Source organism: Varanus komodoensis, unplaced genomic scaffold (assembly GCF_004798865.1).
Source record: "Varanus komodoensis strain SLA01 unplaced genomic scaffold, ASM479886v1 scaffold43, whole genome shotgun sequence".
Lineage (NCBI taxonomy): Eukaryota > Metazoa > Chordata > Lepidosauria > Squamata > Varanidae > Varanus > Varanus komodoensis.
In genome coordinates this window covers 8,241,502-8,257,148 of record NW_025335985.1, presented here as the reverse complement: position 1 = coordinate 8,257,148, position 15,647 = coordinate 8,241,502, and the positions used below count along the sequence as shown (strand labels likewise).

Sequence of the window (15,647 nt, the reverse complement as noted above, 5' to 3'; positions counted from 1 at the left end):
CAGGGGGCAATTGTTTGGTCCTCCCAGACCCGAGTGGGAGTCCTGCGAGGTAGTTCAAGATCAGCCTGAGAAGACGGATCCGGCCACGGGCAAACGGACCCGCCCGCCCCGCAGGTCAACCGCGCGGAACTTGCCGTCCGCAGCCTCACATCCGGAGGGAAAAGCCGCGACCTCCTGCGCTTCGGCCCACCGCCTCCTTTGACAGTCGCCGCTTCCCGCCTGGCTCTCCCTCCTCTACGGGAGAGGCCCCACGGGAGCGGCCTGCCCTACTCGCGCTCCGCGGCCTTCGGTCCCGCACCGCGGCGCCCTTGGGCAGGCGGGCAGTTGGAGCGCGGCTCTGCGCGCTTCCAGGGATGGGACGGCGCCGGCGCAATCGGGAGGGCGAGCTGCGCGGGCACCTCTGCGCCAGCCTCGCCCTCGCTCCCTCCCGCGCAGAGCCGGGGCTTCCCCGCGAGCTGCCGTGCTCCCGGGCAGGCGGCAGCCGCTGTGCCGACCCGGGCCACCACCCAGGCAGCACTGGGCGCGCGGCTCACGGGGGCGGCCCGGCTCTTCCCGCGCCCCTTCGAGAGGCGCGCCTTCCTACCTGCGGGCGGGCGGGCAGCGGTGTTCCTGCGGGGACGCGCGAGCGGTGGGACCGCGGCTGGAAGAGCATGGCGGAAGGCCGCGAAGCTGAGCCGTCGCAGATAAGAGCAGGAGAGATGGCGGAGGGTGGCGCCCCGCAGCAGCCGAGCCGGAGCCGCCCAGGGCGACTGAGCAGGGCAGCGCTCAGCGCCCCTGCGGGCAGCCGGGCGCGCCCGCCGGCCAGGAGGCAGCGCTACCAAACCGCTCCTGGGGCTGCGCCCCCGCCTAGGCGTGTGCGGGGAGGCGCCAGGGGGCGCTGTCCCCCACGGCATGCTCGGTCGCTGGCATCGCGTCCGGAGGGAGGCGCAAGGTGGGCGGCAGCGGCTGGCCGCGGAGGGGGCGGCCTCTCCGGGGGAGCGCGGGGCAGCCAGCCCGCAGTAAGGATTCGGCGGCGGCGGGGCAGCAGCGAAGCGCGCGGGCTGCGGGAGAGCGGGCGGCAGCGGAGGAGCCGCCGTAAGCGGAGGAGCAGCGAACCCCGCTTCCCGGGCGAGGGCGACCGCCCCTTCCATGGCCTCGCCGCCGCCGCCTCTGCTGCTGCTGCTGCTGCTCGCCTCGGCCTTGCCGCCCTCCGCAGCCGCGCCGGGCCCCGAGGGCGCCAACGGCAGCAGCGCCGCGGCCGCGACGGTGGTGACGGTGGCCCTGGTGCTGCCGGAGCACAACCCCAGCTACCCGTGGGCCCTGCCGCGGGTGGGCCCCGCCGTGGACCTGGCCCTCGAGGCGTTGGAGCCGAAGCTGCGCGCCGCCGGGCTGTCGATGCGGACCGTGTTCGCCACGTCGGAGCTGAACGGCGCCTGCTCGGAGTCGGTGGCGCCGCTGAAAGCCGTGGACCTGAAGCTCTACAACGACCCGGACGTGCTGCTCGGGCCCGGCTGCGTCTACCCGGCCGCCTCGGTGGGGCGCTTCGCCTCGCACTGGCGCCTGCCGCTCCTCACCGCCGGCGCCGTGGCCTCGGACTTCAGCCACAAGAAGGAGCACTTCAGCACGCTGGTGCGCACCGGCCCGTCGGCGCCCAAGCTCGGCGCCTTCGTGGCCCGCCTGCACGAGCACTTCAACTGGAGCTCCCGCGCCGCCCTGCTCTACGTGGACCGCAAGACGGACGACCGGCCCTTCTACTTCACCATCGAGGGCGTCTACGAGGAGCTGCGCGACGCCAGCCTCACCGTGGGCTACCACATCTACGCGCCCCGCGAGAGCAACGGCAGCGCGGGCGCGGGCGACGAGGGCGGCGGCCCGGAGACGGCCGTCCAGTTCATCAAGGCCAACGGACGAGGTGAGTCCCGGCGGCGCCCGCGGGGCCCGCGCGCCGGCGGAGAGGGGGCTGCACGTTGCGGGCGCCTGGCGCTCGGGCGGCCCCACCCCGGCGCGGCGCGGCCCACCGGCTCGTCCGGCAAGCCCCCGAGTGCGCGGCGGGCCAGGTGGGCGCCGCTCCTCCTCGGCGCCCGTCTCCGGCGTCCGAGAACGCGCCTCGGGGCAGGCGGCGCACCGGGGCGCAAAGCGGCGGAGCGCGGGCTCGGCGAGCCTCACCCACGTTTCCGAGAGTTGGGGGGACCGGAGCGGACAAGCCCCCCCCCCCCCGACTTGCTGCATGTGTCTGGGAAGACGTTAGCTCACCGGCTCTCCCCGTCCCAGCCCCGTCAGGGTCCCCCGGGCCAGCGGGCGCCTGGGCGAGCTCCCCGAGAGGGCCGGGGGGGCGCAGGTCAGACGGCCGTCTCGCGCCCCGCTGCCACCGGGAGGGCCGCCTCCCTGCGGACCGCCCGAGGATGCGCACACGCAGGCCGCCCGCGGCTGGGCCAGGCCGGCGCGGAGCTCGGGCGGGTCGGGGCTCGTCTGGAGAAAGCGCGTTCCTCCCCCACCGCGGCGACGCCGGGCGGGCCGAGGGCGGAGGGGCAGCCGCCCAAGGACGGCCCGGCGCTCCTCCATTATTGATGCGAGAGCCGCCGATCGATCGGGGCGCAGCTGCCGCTCGTCCCGGTTGCTGCTAATGGAGCCGCGCCGCGCAGCTGCTGTGTCATGGGGGCGGGCAAGGAGCCGCCTGGGATGGCCCGATGGACGCCTGGCAGACTCGGCCTGCGCGGTCCGCTCCTCCGTGGCAGGCGGCGGCGCGGAGCGGGACCAGGCCTTCGCCCCGCCGCCGTCCCGACGGGGACCTGGGCCCGGCAGGCGCCGCGAGGCCCCCCCCCCGCCGCCGCCTGCGCCACAGGGCAGAGTCCGGCCGGGGGCCACGGCCCCCCTCGCGCCCTCGGGAGCCGCGCGACGCTTGCCCGCCTCAGCGCGTCGTGCCGCCGGGCACGCGCCTGCTGCTCGGCCCCGCGCGGCGCCCGGAGGGCTCCCTCCTCGCGACGGGGCCAGAGCGGCGGCGCCTCGGGCCGGGCCGGGCAGGGCGGTCGGAGGGGGCGGGGTGGGAAGAGCGGCGGCTTTGTGCAGGTCGCGGCCTCCGGGGCTGGAATGCGCGGGCGCGCACGTGCGAGGAGTGGCGGGGGGCTCGCCGGCCTCTGGGGTGGGTCAGGGCCTGGCTGCAGCTGCCCCCCCCCCAGGAAGGGGGCCAGGGCCGTCCCAACAGGCCCCCCGAGGAGGCACGGCCCCAGGAGGTGCTCAAGCAAGGGCGGCCCTCCAGAAGTGCCCCTGACGCCCCTGTTCTTAGGAGAGCTGCTGAATTTGGCGGCTGTTCATGGAAAGGCTGGGGTGCTCCTGGGCAGCCTCTGCAGAGCCCAGGTGATATGGCAGCGCATCCAGCTTCCCTGCACTGCCTGCTGATGCCTACCGGCCCTGTGGGCGGGGCATGGCTGGAGGGGGGCAGAGCAGGGCCCCCTTCTGCCCCAGCCCTGCTGTGCCACGGCTGTGTGGGGGGCCCAGGCAGCCTGCTGAACCCGGCCTGCTGCCTGGAGAAGGAAGATGCTCTGCACCTCCCCCGAATGCTGCTGCCCGGGAGTGGTCTGTGGCCCCCGTCGCACGCCGGGCTTCCCCGGGCAGGCAGCCCCCCACAGGGCCTTAGCAGAGGCCCTTTCTCACCCCCCACCCCAGAAGCCCAAAGGCCAGGCCTGCTCTCCTCCCACTGCCAAAGCACAGCCCCCTCCCCAGAGAGAGGCCGGCTAGAACTCAGGCCGAGCAGCCAGCCGGGTCCCTGAGCAAAGGCTGCGGGGGGGCAGGGGGAAGCTTGGAAACACCTCGGGGTCCCCCATTGCACATGCCCTCCCTGCACGGTTTGCCAAGAGTCAGGAGGGCAAAGGGGGGTCTGGCAGGAGGTGATGGGAAGGCTCCCCCCTCACCCGGTTGCCCCCAGGGGCTGGGCCGGGACTCTTGCTGCCTGGCCTGCTCCATTATCACTCCGAGAACGACGTTGGACTCTCAGCACTTCAATGCGCTGCCCCGGCTGGCGCTGCTCTCTGCACCGAAAGGGGGCTGGGGTGGGGGGAGGGGCTGAGGGAACTGGGGGACAGCACCGGGAGCTGCTTCGGGGCTCCGCTGTGGGGCTGTCTCCACTTGGCACGCAGAGACAGGAGGCAGGCTGCGGAGTGGGCTGGTGGTGAGGCGAGGCGGCCCAGGCGAGGGAGGCCGCTCAGGGGTGTGACGAGGGTCTGTGGGGCAGCTGCCCGGAGCTTCCCTCACCTTCCACTGGGCTGCTGCAGCCCCACCTGGCTGCTCCTGGGCAGACAGCTTCTTGCGCCGGCCAGCAGAAGGTCTCGGGCTTGAAGGCAAGAAAAAGCCGGGAAGACGTGTGGGAGCTGACGGTGGGCAGGCCCCACGTTGCAGGCGGCATCGCCTGGCCACCCGTGCTCTTCTGGGGGGGAGGGGGCCGCGCCACTGGGAGCAGGCCTCTCCTGCCGGAGCATGTGGGAGGCCAGTCCTCCGCCAGGCCCAGCCCTTCTCGAGGTGGGCACCACACCTTCCTGGGTTCGCTTGGGGGCCTGGCAAGCACATGGTCAAGAGAAACAGAGCGGGCCGCCAGGAGTGGCTCCCTCAGCGTCCCCCATCCACACAGGGCGGGGAGAACCATGGCTGCCCGTCTGTGCTGACCAGCTGGGCGAGGCGGAGCGGCACCCAGCTCCGCGTGCTGCCACCTCAGACGCCCCGGTGCTCGCCTTCCCCTGCCACAGTCGGCTCGGCTCGACCCGCGTCGCACCGCAACCGTCCGCGGCCAAGCCAAAATAGCGCAGTAGCTCAGATTCTCCTTGGATCATCTGGAATGCGAAGGTATCCCAGCCATGACTGGAGAACCCAGCAGCTGGTGACGGTCCAAGGGCTCTTCGGTCCTCGGGATCAGCATCTGCCATCCCGGTTCTCTTCCGGAGAGGTTGGGGCCCGGCCCGGCCCTCAGACTGCGGAGATCCTCCTTTGGCAGCCCCTGGCAGCAGGGGAGCCGCAGGGCAGGCAGCTCTTGACAGCTGGCTTGCGAGGACGTTGGGGCGACTTTTATGTAACGTTCGGGAGCCGTTCCCTTGGGCAGATGACCCTGATGCTCCGTCTGGATCTGGCGGCAGGATAGCTGGTGCGGACACTCGGCTCCCACTGGAAAGCGGCACTTCCGCCTCTCCTTCCGCGGGACAGGCGCTCGCAGCTGTTCCTGCTTGTCTCCAGTTGCGTGTGGGAAGGTGTTTATCTTTCCCAAATGCCTTCCAGTGCCACGGAGCCGTGGCCTGCTCCCTCCCCCCCCCCCGCACAGGGACTGTGCGGAGGATGGCCCTAGGGCTGTGCTGCCTGCTGCCCCTTCGCGCGACAGAGGTGGCCTGGCAGGAAGCGGGGGGCGTGGGCAGGGGGTGCGGGGGCGCAGGGCAGGGCAGGGCAAGAGGAGGTGATCTGCTGCTGAGCCGTCTCAGACGGCCTGCCTAGACCCAACCACGAAAGGCCACCCCGGCAGGGTTTCCTTCCCGTACAAAGGGCCGCTTCAAAGGGGCGGTTGGGTCAGGGCTGCCCGGCCGCCCCGCAGGGCCAGTGCCCTCCCCCCCTTCTGCCAGAAGGCCAGTAATTCTCAGCTCGCCCGCACAATGGCCATTATCTGTGCCTGTAGAAAGGCACACTGGGCCGTGTCTACTTTGTACCAACTTGCAGGCTAAGGAGAAGTTTTTCCTACCCAAAGACTGGCGTGGCGGAGAAGCCTTGTCCCAGATGCCCAAAAGGGCATCGCTTTCAGCAGCTTAGTAGTCGAAAGGGACTCCTGAACCAAAGCGCTCCGAATACCAGGTTCCACGATTAATTTGGCCCTGGGACTAACTCTTCGTCCTCCAGATGAGGATGCTCAGGGTGGTCTTGAGGTGGAGCATGGAATTGGGGAGGCCTCGGGCAGATTAATCGGGCGACTGCCGCTGCTCCCACAGGGCAGCCAAGTGCGTCTCCCAGTTCTGGCAGAGAGGCCCAGTTCCCCGCTGTCACCCAGTGCTGTGCCCGAGAAGGGCTGGTTCTGGAACCACCCGGAGGGGGGGCAGTGCGGATGCGCCCCTCGGCGGGGTGCCCAGGGCACAGTCTGCAGTGCAAGCGCTGTTGGGAATGGCGTCCGCTGCGCAATCAGGACATGCGGCCAGGCAGAGGCCCAGCCCAGTGGAGTTTGATTCCAGCAGGGGAAACTTCTACAATGAGGGACCTGCTTTGAAGGAAGCTGCAGAAGTGAGTCGAGAGGATTAAAACCCTTGGAGGTTCCTCAAAATCACAAAGATGGATGAACAGGAAGCGTGTGTCACAGTTGCCAAAGGAGGGAGCACACGGCCCCCAGGGGGATCTGCCTACGGCCAGCGAGGGGGGGGGCGCAAGCCCACCTGCAGGGTCAACGGGTGGGTTAAGGGGGCGAATAGGAGAAGAAAATGTCCTTTAAAAATGAAAGTTCGGATATGCAACCTTTAGCCACATGCCTTGGGCGTAAGAGGAACCTCCGTAGGAAATGGGTACTGGGGCAAATGGACAAACGGGCGTACCGGGAGGAGGAGGCCCGTTGCAGAAGGATTCTTCTCAAGGCTAAGGCTGATTACGAGCTGAGACTTGCCAAGAATATCAAGAGCAACAAAAACAGCACTTTCAGCATGTAAATAGGAAGAGGAAGGGGAGACAAGTGGTGGGACCACTAAATAAGGAGGAAGGAGATCCAGTGACTGATACGAGGGAACAGGCACAGATGCTAAACGACTATTTTGCCTCTGTGTTCTCCCCAAAGCTGGATGGGAGAGATCTGCATGGGGGATTGGGTGAAGCTGGGGATTTAGGGGCACCCCCCTAGAAGTTGAGGAGCTCCTCAGGGCATTGGACATTACAAAGGCGCCAGGCCCTGACGGGTTACACCCGAGAGTACTTAGAGAGTTGGCAGGGGTTCTTTCACGCCCGCTGGCCTCCATTTTTGAGGCCTCGTGGAGAACGGGTGAGGTTCCAGAGGACTGGAGGGTGGTGTCAGTGGTCCCAGTTTTCAAAAAGGGTAGTAGAAGGGACATGGGGAATTACAGACCAGTTAGCCTTACGTCCATTCTGGGAAAGATGATGGAAAGGCCCATAATAGGAAATGTTCTGGCGTCCCTAGATAGGGAAGGGAGGCTGGCAGCCACGCAACACGGCTCCCGCAAAAACAGGTCCTGCCAGACAAACCTTGTGGAATTCTATGACAAGGTTTCGAGATGGCTGGATGGAGGGGATGCAGTGGATGTGGTTCACCTGGGTGTCAGCAAGGCCTTTGACAAAGTGCCCCATGATATCCTGGTGGAGAAATTGAGGAGTTTTGGGATAGACCAAATGCACCGTCCGATGGATTAGGGCATTCCTGACAGATCGAAAACAGAGGGTAACTATTAGTGGGGAATCATCGAGATGGCAGAGGTGATCCTGTTCAGTCTTTTCATCAGTGACCTGTAGGAGGGGGTGACCACTCTGCTTGTCAGATTTGCAGGTGATACTAAAACTGGGGCAGTGGCCACAACTGAGGAGCAGGTACTCCAGATCCAAAAGGATCTGGACAGACTATGGAAGTGGGCAGGAGACAACAGGATGGCGTTCAGTGTGGAGAAGGGCAAGGTCTTGCACTTGGGCCATAGGAATAAGTGTCATAAGTACAGGTCAGGGGACAAGTGGCTGGAGAGCAGCACTTGTGAAAGGGACCTCGGGGTGCTGGTTGACTGCAGGCTGAACATGAGCCAGCCGTGTGATGCGGTGGTCAAGAGGGCGAACACCACCCTTGGTTGCATAGCCAGAAGTGTGGCTTCTCGATCGAGAGGGGTGTTACTACCACTCTACACGACTCTGCTGCGCCCACAACTGGAGTATTGTGCTCAGTTTTGGGCCTCTCGTTACAGGAAGGATATAGCCAGGTTGGCATCGGTTCAGCGCAGGGCCGTGGGGATGGTGGATGGTTGCAGGGGGAGCCATAGGACAAGGGTCCTCCAACTGTGGCCCACAGGCCAGGTCTGGCCCGCCATGCCATTTACCCAGCCCGCCTCAGTGGTTTTGGACTCACCATGCCCGCTGCCACCCGCCTCCCCATGCGTGGCAAGGCAGCGGCTTGCTCACGCAGGGACCATTTTGGACGCACTCGGAGAAAACGCTGCCTCGCCGTGCATGCCCGCCCCGGCCCGCCCCGCCACACACACACGCCCTGTGTCCCTGCCTCACCACATGCGTGAGTGCAGCGCCCCCGCCCCCTCACGGCCCGCGCCCGCCACTGGCACTGCCTTGCCAGCCTGTGCCAACCACCAGCACCTTTCAACTGGCCCCCTGCTGAAAACGTTTGAGGACCCCTGCCATAGGAGAGACTGCGGGAGCTGGGTCTCTTCGGCCTTGAGTGGAGGAGACTCAGAGGGGACCTGTTAGAGACATACAGGTACGTGAGGGGGGGCCATGCAGAGGTGGGTCACAACCTTTTTTCCCCATGCGGTGGAGGGCAGGATGCGCTCCAACGGAGCAAAGCTCAGGGAGCCAAGGTTCCATTTGGATGCCAGGAAGCACTTCCTGACAGTCAGGACCCCAAGGGTGTGGAATGGGCTTCCCCAGGATGTGGTTGAGGCCCCATCGGTGCGGGTGTTCAAGGATAGGCTGGACATGCACATGGTGGGCATGTCGTGAGCGGAGCCGGCTGGAGCCAGGGGTCAGACTAGATGGCCCGGGAGGCCCCTTCTGATTTGCTCTGTTTCTGTTTCTATGCCTGTAGACCATCTTAGGCTAGGGTCTGGTGAAGCAGCTCTCCTTTGCAGAAGCCATGCTGTTTCCTCAGCAAGACTTATCCCTCTGCATGTTTGACAACTCTAGCTCTAAAAATTTTGCTTTCTGTTTTCATGTGAAGGTTATACTGACTTCATGGCAGAATTTTTTCTGCAGCTGTATCCCACTTCTGGTCTTTTCTTCCCTGGGACCTTGAAGGCCCGCCTGCATAGTGCCAGGGTTCCTCTGAGGCCAGTGCTGGCGAGGCATCACTTTCTGGCCCCAGTGCAATTGATTCCCATCTGTGTTTCCCTCTAAAAGGGGTGAGAGTGATGTGCCCCGAGCCCCAGGGTGTTCGGTGAGCCTGACTGCCGGCCCTGGTGTGCTTTGGAAGTCCTGAAGGCCGAGTGTATCCCCCGAGGCATGTCAGGCGGGGGAGCCGGGCCCCAGCAGATGTGGCATGCGATGGTCTGTTTGTGCGGAAGCTGCTTCCAGACGGTGACTTTGCTGAGGCCTGGAGGGCATTCCAGGCAGAGCACGGAGTGGACGTGGCCCTGGAGCGCAGCTGGTGCTGCCTGGCCATGGGCGCTTCCGGCGCACGCGTCCCGCTCCGGCTGGAGCAGCTGCCTCTGTGCGTGCGAGAGAGCAGCGCATGCGGAGCCGCCCCCGGCGGTGGCGAGCGCATCCGCTTTCCCGTGTTGCTCAACAGCCGTGCTCCTGCCAGCTGGCCGGCTGGGGCGGGAAGGGGGGCGCTTGGGAGAAGGTCTGCGCTGCCCATCATCACCGGCCCAGCTCGGAAGGAGAAGGAGGGGCCGCCGCTCCCGTGCTGCAGGCAGGCAGGCAGGCAGGCAGGCAGGCAGGCAGGCAGGCGTTGTGCGGTGGGTGGGGAGGGGGCTGTCATGTGCCAGGCAAAGGGCCGCCCCCTCGTTCCTGTAACTGGAGCTGCCCCGTGGGCCCCTCTGTTTCCAATTACAGAGCCAGGCAGAAGGTGCTGGAATCCAGGAACCTGCAAATTCTTTCGGCACCACCGCAAACCCAAACATGTTTTTGTGCTGTTTGCCACTGCTTTGCCGTGCCAGGCAGCACCGGCAGCCAGACCCCCCCCCCCCCGCAGCAGGGCGCCGGGCATCCCTCGCTCCAGCCCCGAGGTGCCGTGCTGAGCTGCTGGGCCTAGCTTGCACTCCAGGCCGCGGCCCCAGCGGTCAGCGAAGCTGCCCGGCCAAACCTCACAAGTGACATGGAAAGAAGGGGGTGGGGGCGCTTCCATGGAGTGGCAGCATCCTCCCCGCAGAGGGGAGCCAGCAAGGGGGGCCCAGGATTGCCTGCCCCGCAGAGTGCAGCAGGCCGGGCGCCCTCAGGGCCACTCCGGGAGGCAGGGGGTCCCGGGCTGAGCGGGTGCTGTACCAGCCTGCCGAGAGGTGGGGGCCTGGAAGTCGCAGGCGGTGACAGGGCGGCTGAAGGCCGCCCTCCTGGGGCCAGAGCTGGCCAGGTGGGGATAGACCGCTGCGCCAGAGACCTGCCCCCCTCCCACCAGCCTCGCCCTGCTCCAGCCCCAGAGCTTTTGGGCTTCCTCGGCCCCCGTGATACGATCACACTGAAAGAGGGAGCTTATGGGGGCAGCAGTAAAGAGCCCCGCAACAGGGAGAGCCACGTCCCCAGAGAAGGGGAGGTGGCAGTGGAAGGCCCCCTCGGGCTCGGGGGGTGAGCAAGGGGCTCCCCGGGGCTTTTCCCCGGGGCTTTTCCCCGGGGAGCCCCAGGGTGGGACTTGTGCTGTCTGGCTTCCTGTTGCCTCTGGCTCAGCTGAGGAGGAAGCCGGGTCACGCCGCCGGCGGTGGCACGAAGCGGGGGCATCTCCTAAGATGGCCTCCAGAGTGAGGGCTCCTGGAGCAGCCAACCCAAAGATGGGGGCAGCGATGCCGACAGGGCACCTTGACCAACTTCAGGGGGTGCTGCCCCTTCAGGGCCTGGTGCCTTTGTAACATCCAGGGCCCCAAGGAGCTGCTGAACATCTAGGGGAGTGACTCTGTGCCCCCAGAACCCCAGCCTCATCTGCCCCCACCCCCTGGCACATCTCCCCCATCCTGCTTTGGGGAGAACGCAGAAGCAAATGTTCATTTAGCATCTGGGCCTGTTCCCTCCCGTCAGTGCCCGGATCCCCTCCCTCTCTTAAGCAGCTGCACTGGAAATGAAGGCAGATGCGCTTTTTCTCCCTTTTGACATTTTCCACTAGTCTGAGCTCATACGCAGCCTCAGCCTTGCGGAGAAGCCCCCTGCCCCTCCCCGGTGGGCCCCCTGGTCCACTTGCCCCAGGGCCATTTCCCGTGAGGGTCCCCCTTCCTCCCGATCCCTCCCACCACCACTCTGCACATCCAGTGGCCCTCCAAGGCCTCCCCGCTCGCGGATCAGCCGCATCGCCAAGGCTTGCGCCCCCAAGACCCCCCTTCTCGGAGCCATACCTGCTCCTGGACTCCCTGGCCTTCCAGCACCCTCTCCGGGAGGCTTCCCCAGCCTGGCCTTCCCTGGACTGGAGGTGGCCCCCAAGAAGTCCCATCTCCTAGTATTTGACCTACTGCTCCTCCCTGAGCACCTGATCGCAAAGTATGGGAAGGAGTGGCCAGTTCTGTCCAGAGCTCCCCAGTCCACACATCATCCACCAGCTCCTCCCTTTGGCCAAATCCAGGTCCAGGATGTCCCCCTGCACCCCGTTGCCTCCCGGATGCTCCAGCTGGAAAACCCTCCCTTCCCTAGCTTCCAGGAAGCAACACCGCGGAGTGCAGCTCCCGGCCAGGACCAGGGAGTGAGGCCTCCCAGTATAATGGTGCCCGTCCCCTGGGAGAGCCGCCCGTTCCGAGCTCACAAGTGCAGCCCGGCTGCTCTGGAATCACACGGGGACCCTGCCCCACACGGCCTGCTCTGTGCAGGTGAGGGGGAGATGCCGCAGGGAGCCCGGGCAGCCTCCTCCGAGAGCGCTGCAGGTCCCGCGCTGGCTGTACGTGGGAAGCGGGGCCCGGCCAGCCCTCGCGCGCAGTCGTCCAGCGGGAGGAGCGCGTTGGCCGCAGCCTCCCCTTGGCTGTTTCAAGTCTGCGACTTCCTGGGTCCTTGACTGGGTGACTTCGAAGGGGTTTGCCTGGCAAGGCCAGGCCGGCGATGCGGCTGTCCGTGGCAGCTCTGAGGGGGCAGCGGGGCACGCAGAGGAGGAGCTCTGGCTGTGGCTGATGCAGCACAACGAGGGAGCGCCGTGCGGACAGGGAGCTACCTCTGCCCCAGAGCGAGGCTCTCTGTGCTTTGCCATGCGAGTTGCACGTGCAAACGCGGCAGTCTTGAGGGGGATCTATCTATCTATCTATCTATCTATCTATCTATCTATCTATCTATCTGTTTAGGGAACTGCTATGCCGCCCCATTCACCGAAGGCTCGGGGCGGCTCACAACCATAAATAAATAACAGATATAAAACAATATAATTTAACAGTATAATTTAACAGTAATTGGGATTTGCCCATCACGCCCCAAGGGTTTAAGGGCGCCATCCTGGCCATGCTGAGGCAGAAAACGTACCACCCTCTCCCGGCAGCTCGGTCTGATGATCTTTGGCGCAGGAGGCTTGCTTGTGTCTTTGTTTGGCTCTATATCAACATTGTTTTGGATACAGTCAAAAACACAAAACCGACAGAATCTTATTTGATCCGTTGATCAAAAGCAAGCATAATAGTATATATAGAACCTCAACAGATGGATATAAAGTTTTAAATATTTCTTCTGGCCTATATATGAAAGAATGGTGTTTTTTTTTTAAGTTTGACTTTGGTTCTTCCACAATGGATTGATAGGAAAAGGAGCGACTTCCACACTCAGCAAATGCCAAATCTTAGGTGTTTCACTGGAATGGGAATGGACTGGGGCCCAGGGTCATACTTATCAGATGGTATAAGGCAATGATGGTGAACCTTTTAGAGACCGAGTGCCCAAACTGTAACCAAAAACCCACTTATTTATCGCAAAGTGCCAACACTACAATAAAACCTGAACACTGAGGTTTTAGTTTAGAAAAAACAACTCACAGCCAGTCCAAGCAAATCTATCTATCTATCTACCTACCTACCTACCTACCTATCTACCTACCTATATCCTTCGCAGCGCGCTCACCAGTAATGAGAAAGCTCAGATGAGTAGCAGCTAATGAGTCACGCTAAAATACCGTGGAAAGCAGCGATTATGAAAAAGCCTCCCTTGAGTAGCTGTTTCTGCACAGCTCAACATTTTTGCCCATTCGAAACACATTCCAACCATCAAAATCTTGCCAGGGCACCTCGTTTTTCTAACCCTAACCCTACCCTGGTGCCCACCCCTAACCCTAATATGGGGTGAAAGTTCCATTGAAAAGAGGGCAATTTTGAAAATCCTTCCTTCAGTAGCTTTTTCTGCCCAGCTCAACATTTCCCCCCATTCGAAACACATTCCAGCCATCAAAATCATGCCAGGACACACCATTTTTCTAACCCTAACCCTATCTTGGTGCACAGCCCTAACCCTAACATAGGGCTAAAGCGCCATTGAAAAGAGGGCAATTTTGAAAAAGCCTTCCTTGAGTAGCTGTTTCTGCACAGCTCAACATTTCTGCCCACTCCAAACACATTCCAACCATCAAAATTCTGCCAGGACTCCTAGTTTTCCTAACCCTAACCCAGTGATGGCAAACCTTTTAGAGACCGAGTGCCCAGACTGCAACCCAAAACCCACTTATCATAAAGTGCCAACGCTGCAATAAAACCTGAAAACTGAGGTTTCAGTTTTGAAAAAACAACTCACAGCCAGTCCAAGCAAATATGCACACACACACCTCCTTGGCAGTGCACTGACCAGCCATGCGAGTTGGGGCTAATGACTTGTGGCTTGCGATGTCATCGCCTGGCACCACTACCCCTTTCTGAGCATGCGCATGGCCCCTAAGTGCACTGTTATCCGATGCTCGCCTGCTGGGGCGATGCTCGGGTGACTTGGCTCGCATGCCGACAGAGAGGGCTCTGCGTGCCACTGTAGCACGCGTGCCATAGGTTCACCACCACTGGTGTAAGGCATACCCTTCCTTCCCTCTTAGGGAGCTCTGTCCTTATCATAAGGCTTTTGAATCAGGAATTTTGTCTGCCTCTTTCCAGGACGTTCCTGCATCCATCATCCCGAAACCGGCCGAGCACTGGTGCCAGGGGGGCAAATCATGGGCCAGCTTCCTTATTCAGCAAGGATGCTCAACTATTGCCAGCAGTTCTGGCTAAGAGACGCCCGCGTGTGAGGTGGGCAGCCGTCCCCCTGACCCGGTGGTGCGCGCACCTTCACGGGGAGCAGGCGACCAGGGCTCGCGCTGGAGCAGGCTGCTTGCCGGCTGAGAGCCGAGGCTCGGCTGCCGTTATTTCCTGACGTGGGGGAAGAGCTGACGGAGCGGATTGTGCTACTCGCGACCTTTGGGAAATTTGGATCAGTGTTTCATTTGTTTCCTGAATTGTGAGGGATGAAAAACGATTTTCCTGTTTGGGTTTGGAGTGGCAGCCAGGCAGGGCTGCCTCCCCCCCCCCACCTCTTTGAGTGGGGTTGCCACCCATGTCACATGCAGTGGGGCAAAGGGGAGACCGTTTCGGTCCTGAACTCGAGCAGGAGCGCCTGAATGGGCTTCACGCCCAGGCGACTGGCCACCGGCCGCCCTTGGGCCAGTGGCCTCTTGCTGGGATGGCGGTCAAGCGGCCTCTGGCACCAGGGGATGCGGGAGGGAAGGCCTTCCCCTCGGCAGCCCTACGCGGCCCCTGTGCACGCCACGTTCTGGCTTCAGAGGCCTTCACGGACGCGGAGTTTTCTGCGCTGAAATGGACGGGCTTTTGTGCCCCTTTTGGGCTGATCGGCTGCCGCTGGGATGGCGGCGATCTCGGAGGTGTGGCCAAACCAGAGGGAGCAGGGCATCCTAGTGGCAGATGCAGGGCCAGGGGAGCAAGGGCAGCCCTACGGCCTCTGTTTCTTTGCCTGTTCTCTACACCACCCATTAGCCAAGGCTGTTGGGAGGTTTACCATACAAAATCTGAGCCCAAATGTAAAGCAGATTTTTAAAATTACAGTAACTTTGAGAAAAGGTTAAGCCCCACTAGTCTAACTGAATGCCTGCAGGACAGAACAGTCTTGACCTGGTGCTGAAAAGTTAGTCAAGATGGTGCCAAGGGGGTCCCAGTGGGGAGCCTGTTCCAAGCCAGGGGTGGGGGTCGCCCCTGAAAAGTCCCTTCTCCTTGTGGCTGCCCTTGGAGGCAGCGGTGGGAGGGAGGCCTCGGAACCTGACCGTCGCGTCCGGGCAGATGAAGGCTGGGAGAGGCGTTCCACCAGGTATTGTGCTCCCAAACCATGAGGGCTTTATAGGTGAAAACCAGCAGCTTGGGTTTGGCTCAGAATCATTTAGGCAGCCAGTACAATGGGCCACGAGATCAGACCATGCGGTCCCTGTTCTTCGTCCGGCTGTTGCATTTTGCACAAGCTGCAGCTTCCAGACAGTCTTCAAGGACAGCCCCGGGTAGAATGCACTGCAGCAGTCCAGCCTCCAGATGGCCAGAGCACAGATGACTGAGCGCAGGCCAGAAAGGGGCGCAGCTGAGCTGCCAGCCAAAGCTGGTGGCAGGCACTCCGAGCCACGGAAGCCGCCGGGCCTCAAGGGACACGGATGGCTCCAGGAGCAGCCCGAGCTGCAGAGCTGCTCCCTGGCGGGAGACACCCCCACCCAGGACAGGCTGGATGCCTCCGCCTGCCCAGGGGAAGCGCCTCTCAGAGCCCCTCCGTCTCCCTGGACGGAGCTCCAGGCTGCAGCCCCCAGCCAGGCCACCGTCGAGGCCGGACTCCCGGCAACGGGGAGGGAGCAGTGCTCCTGGCGCCGCCTCCCTGCCCCGTGCCGGGGG

General features: G+C 63.5%; 1 protein-coding gene across 1 annotated transcript in view; it reads left to right on the top strand.

Moving 5' to 3' along the window:
* The first annotated feature begins 1,128 nt into the window (after positions 1 to 1,128).
* NPR2 (natriuretic peptide receptor 2) overlaps positions 1,129 to 15,647 on the top strand; it is a 31,793-nt gene continuing 17,274 nt past the window's right edge. The window contains exon 1 of the mRNA XM_044443878.1: positions 1,129 to 1,891. Within this exon, the coding sequence (XP_044299813.1) occupies positions 1,129 to 1,891 (763 nt within the window). The remainder of the gene's footprint in view (positions 1,892 to 15,647) is intronic.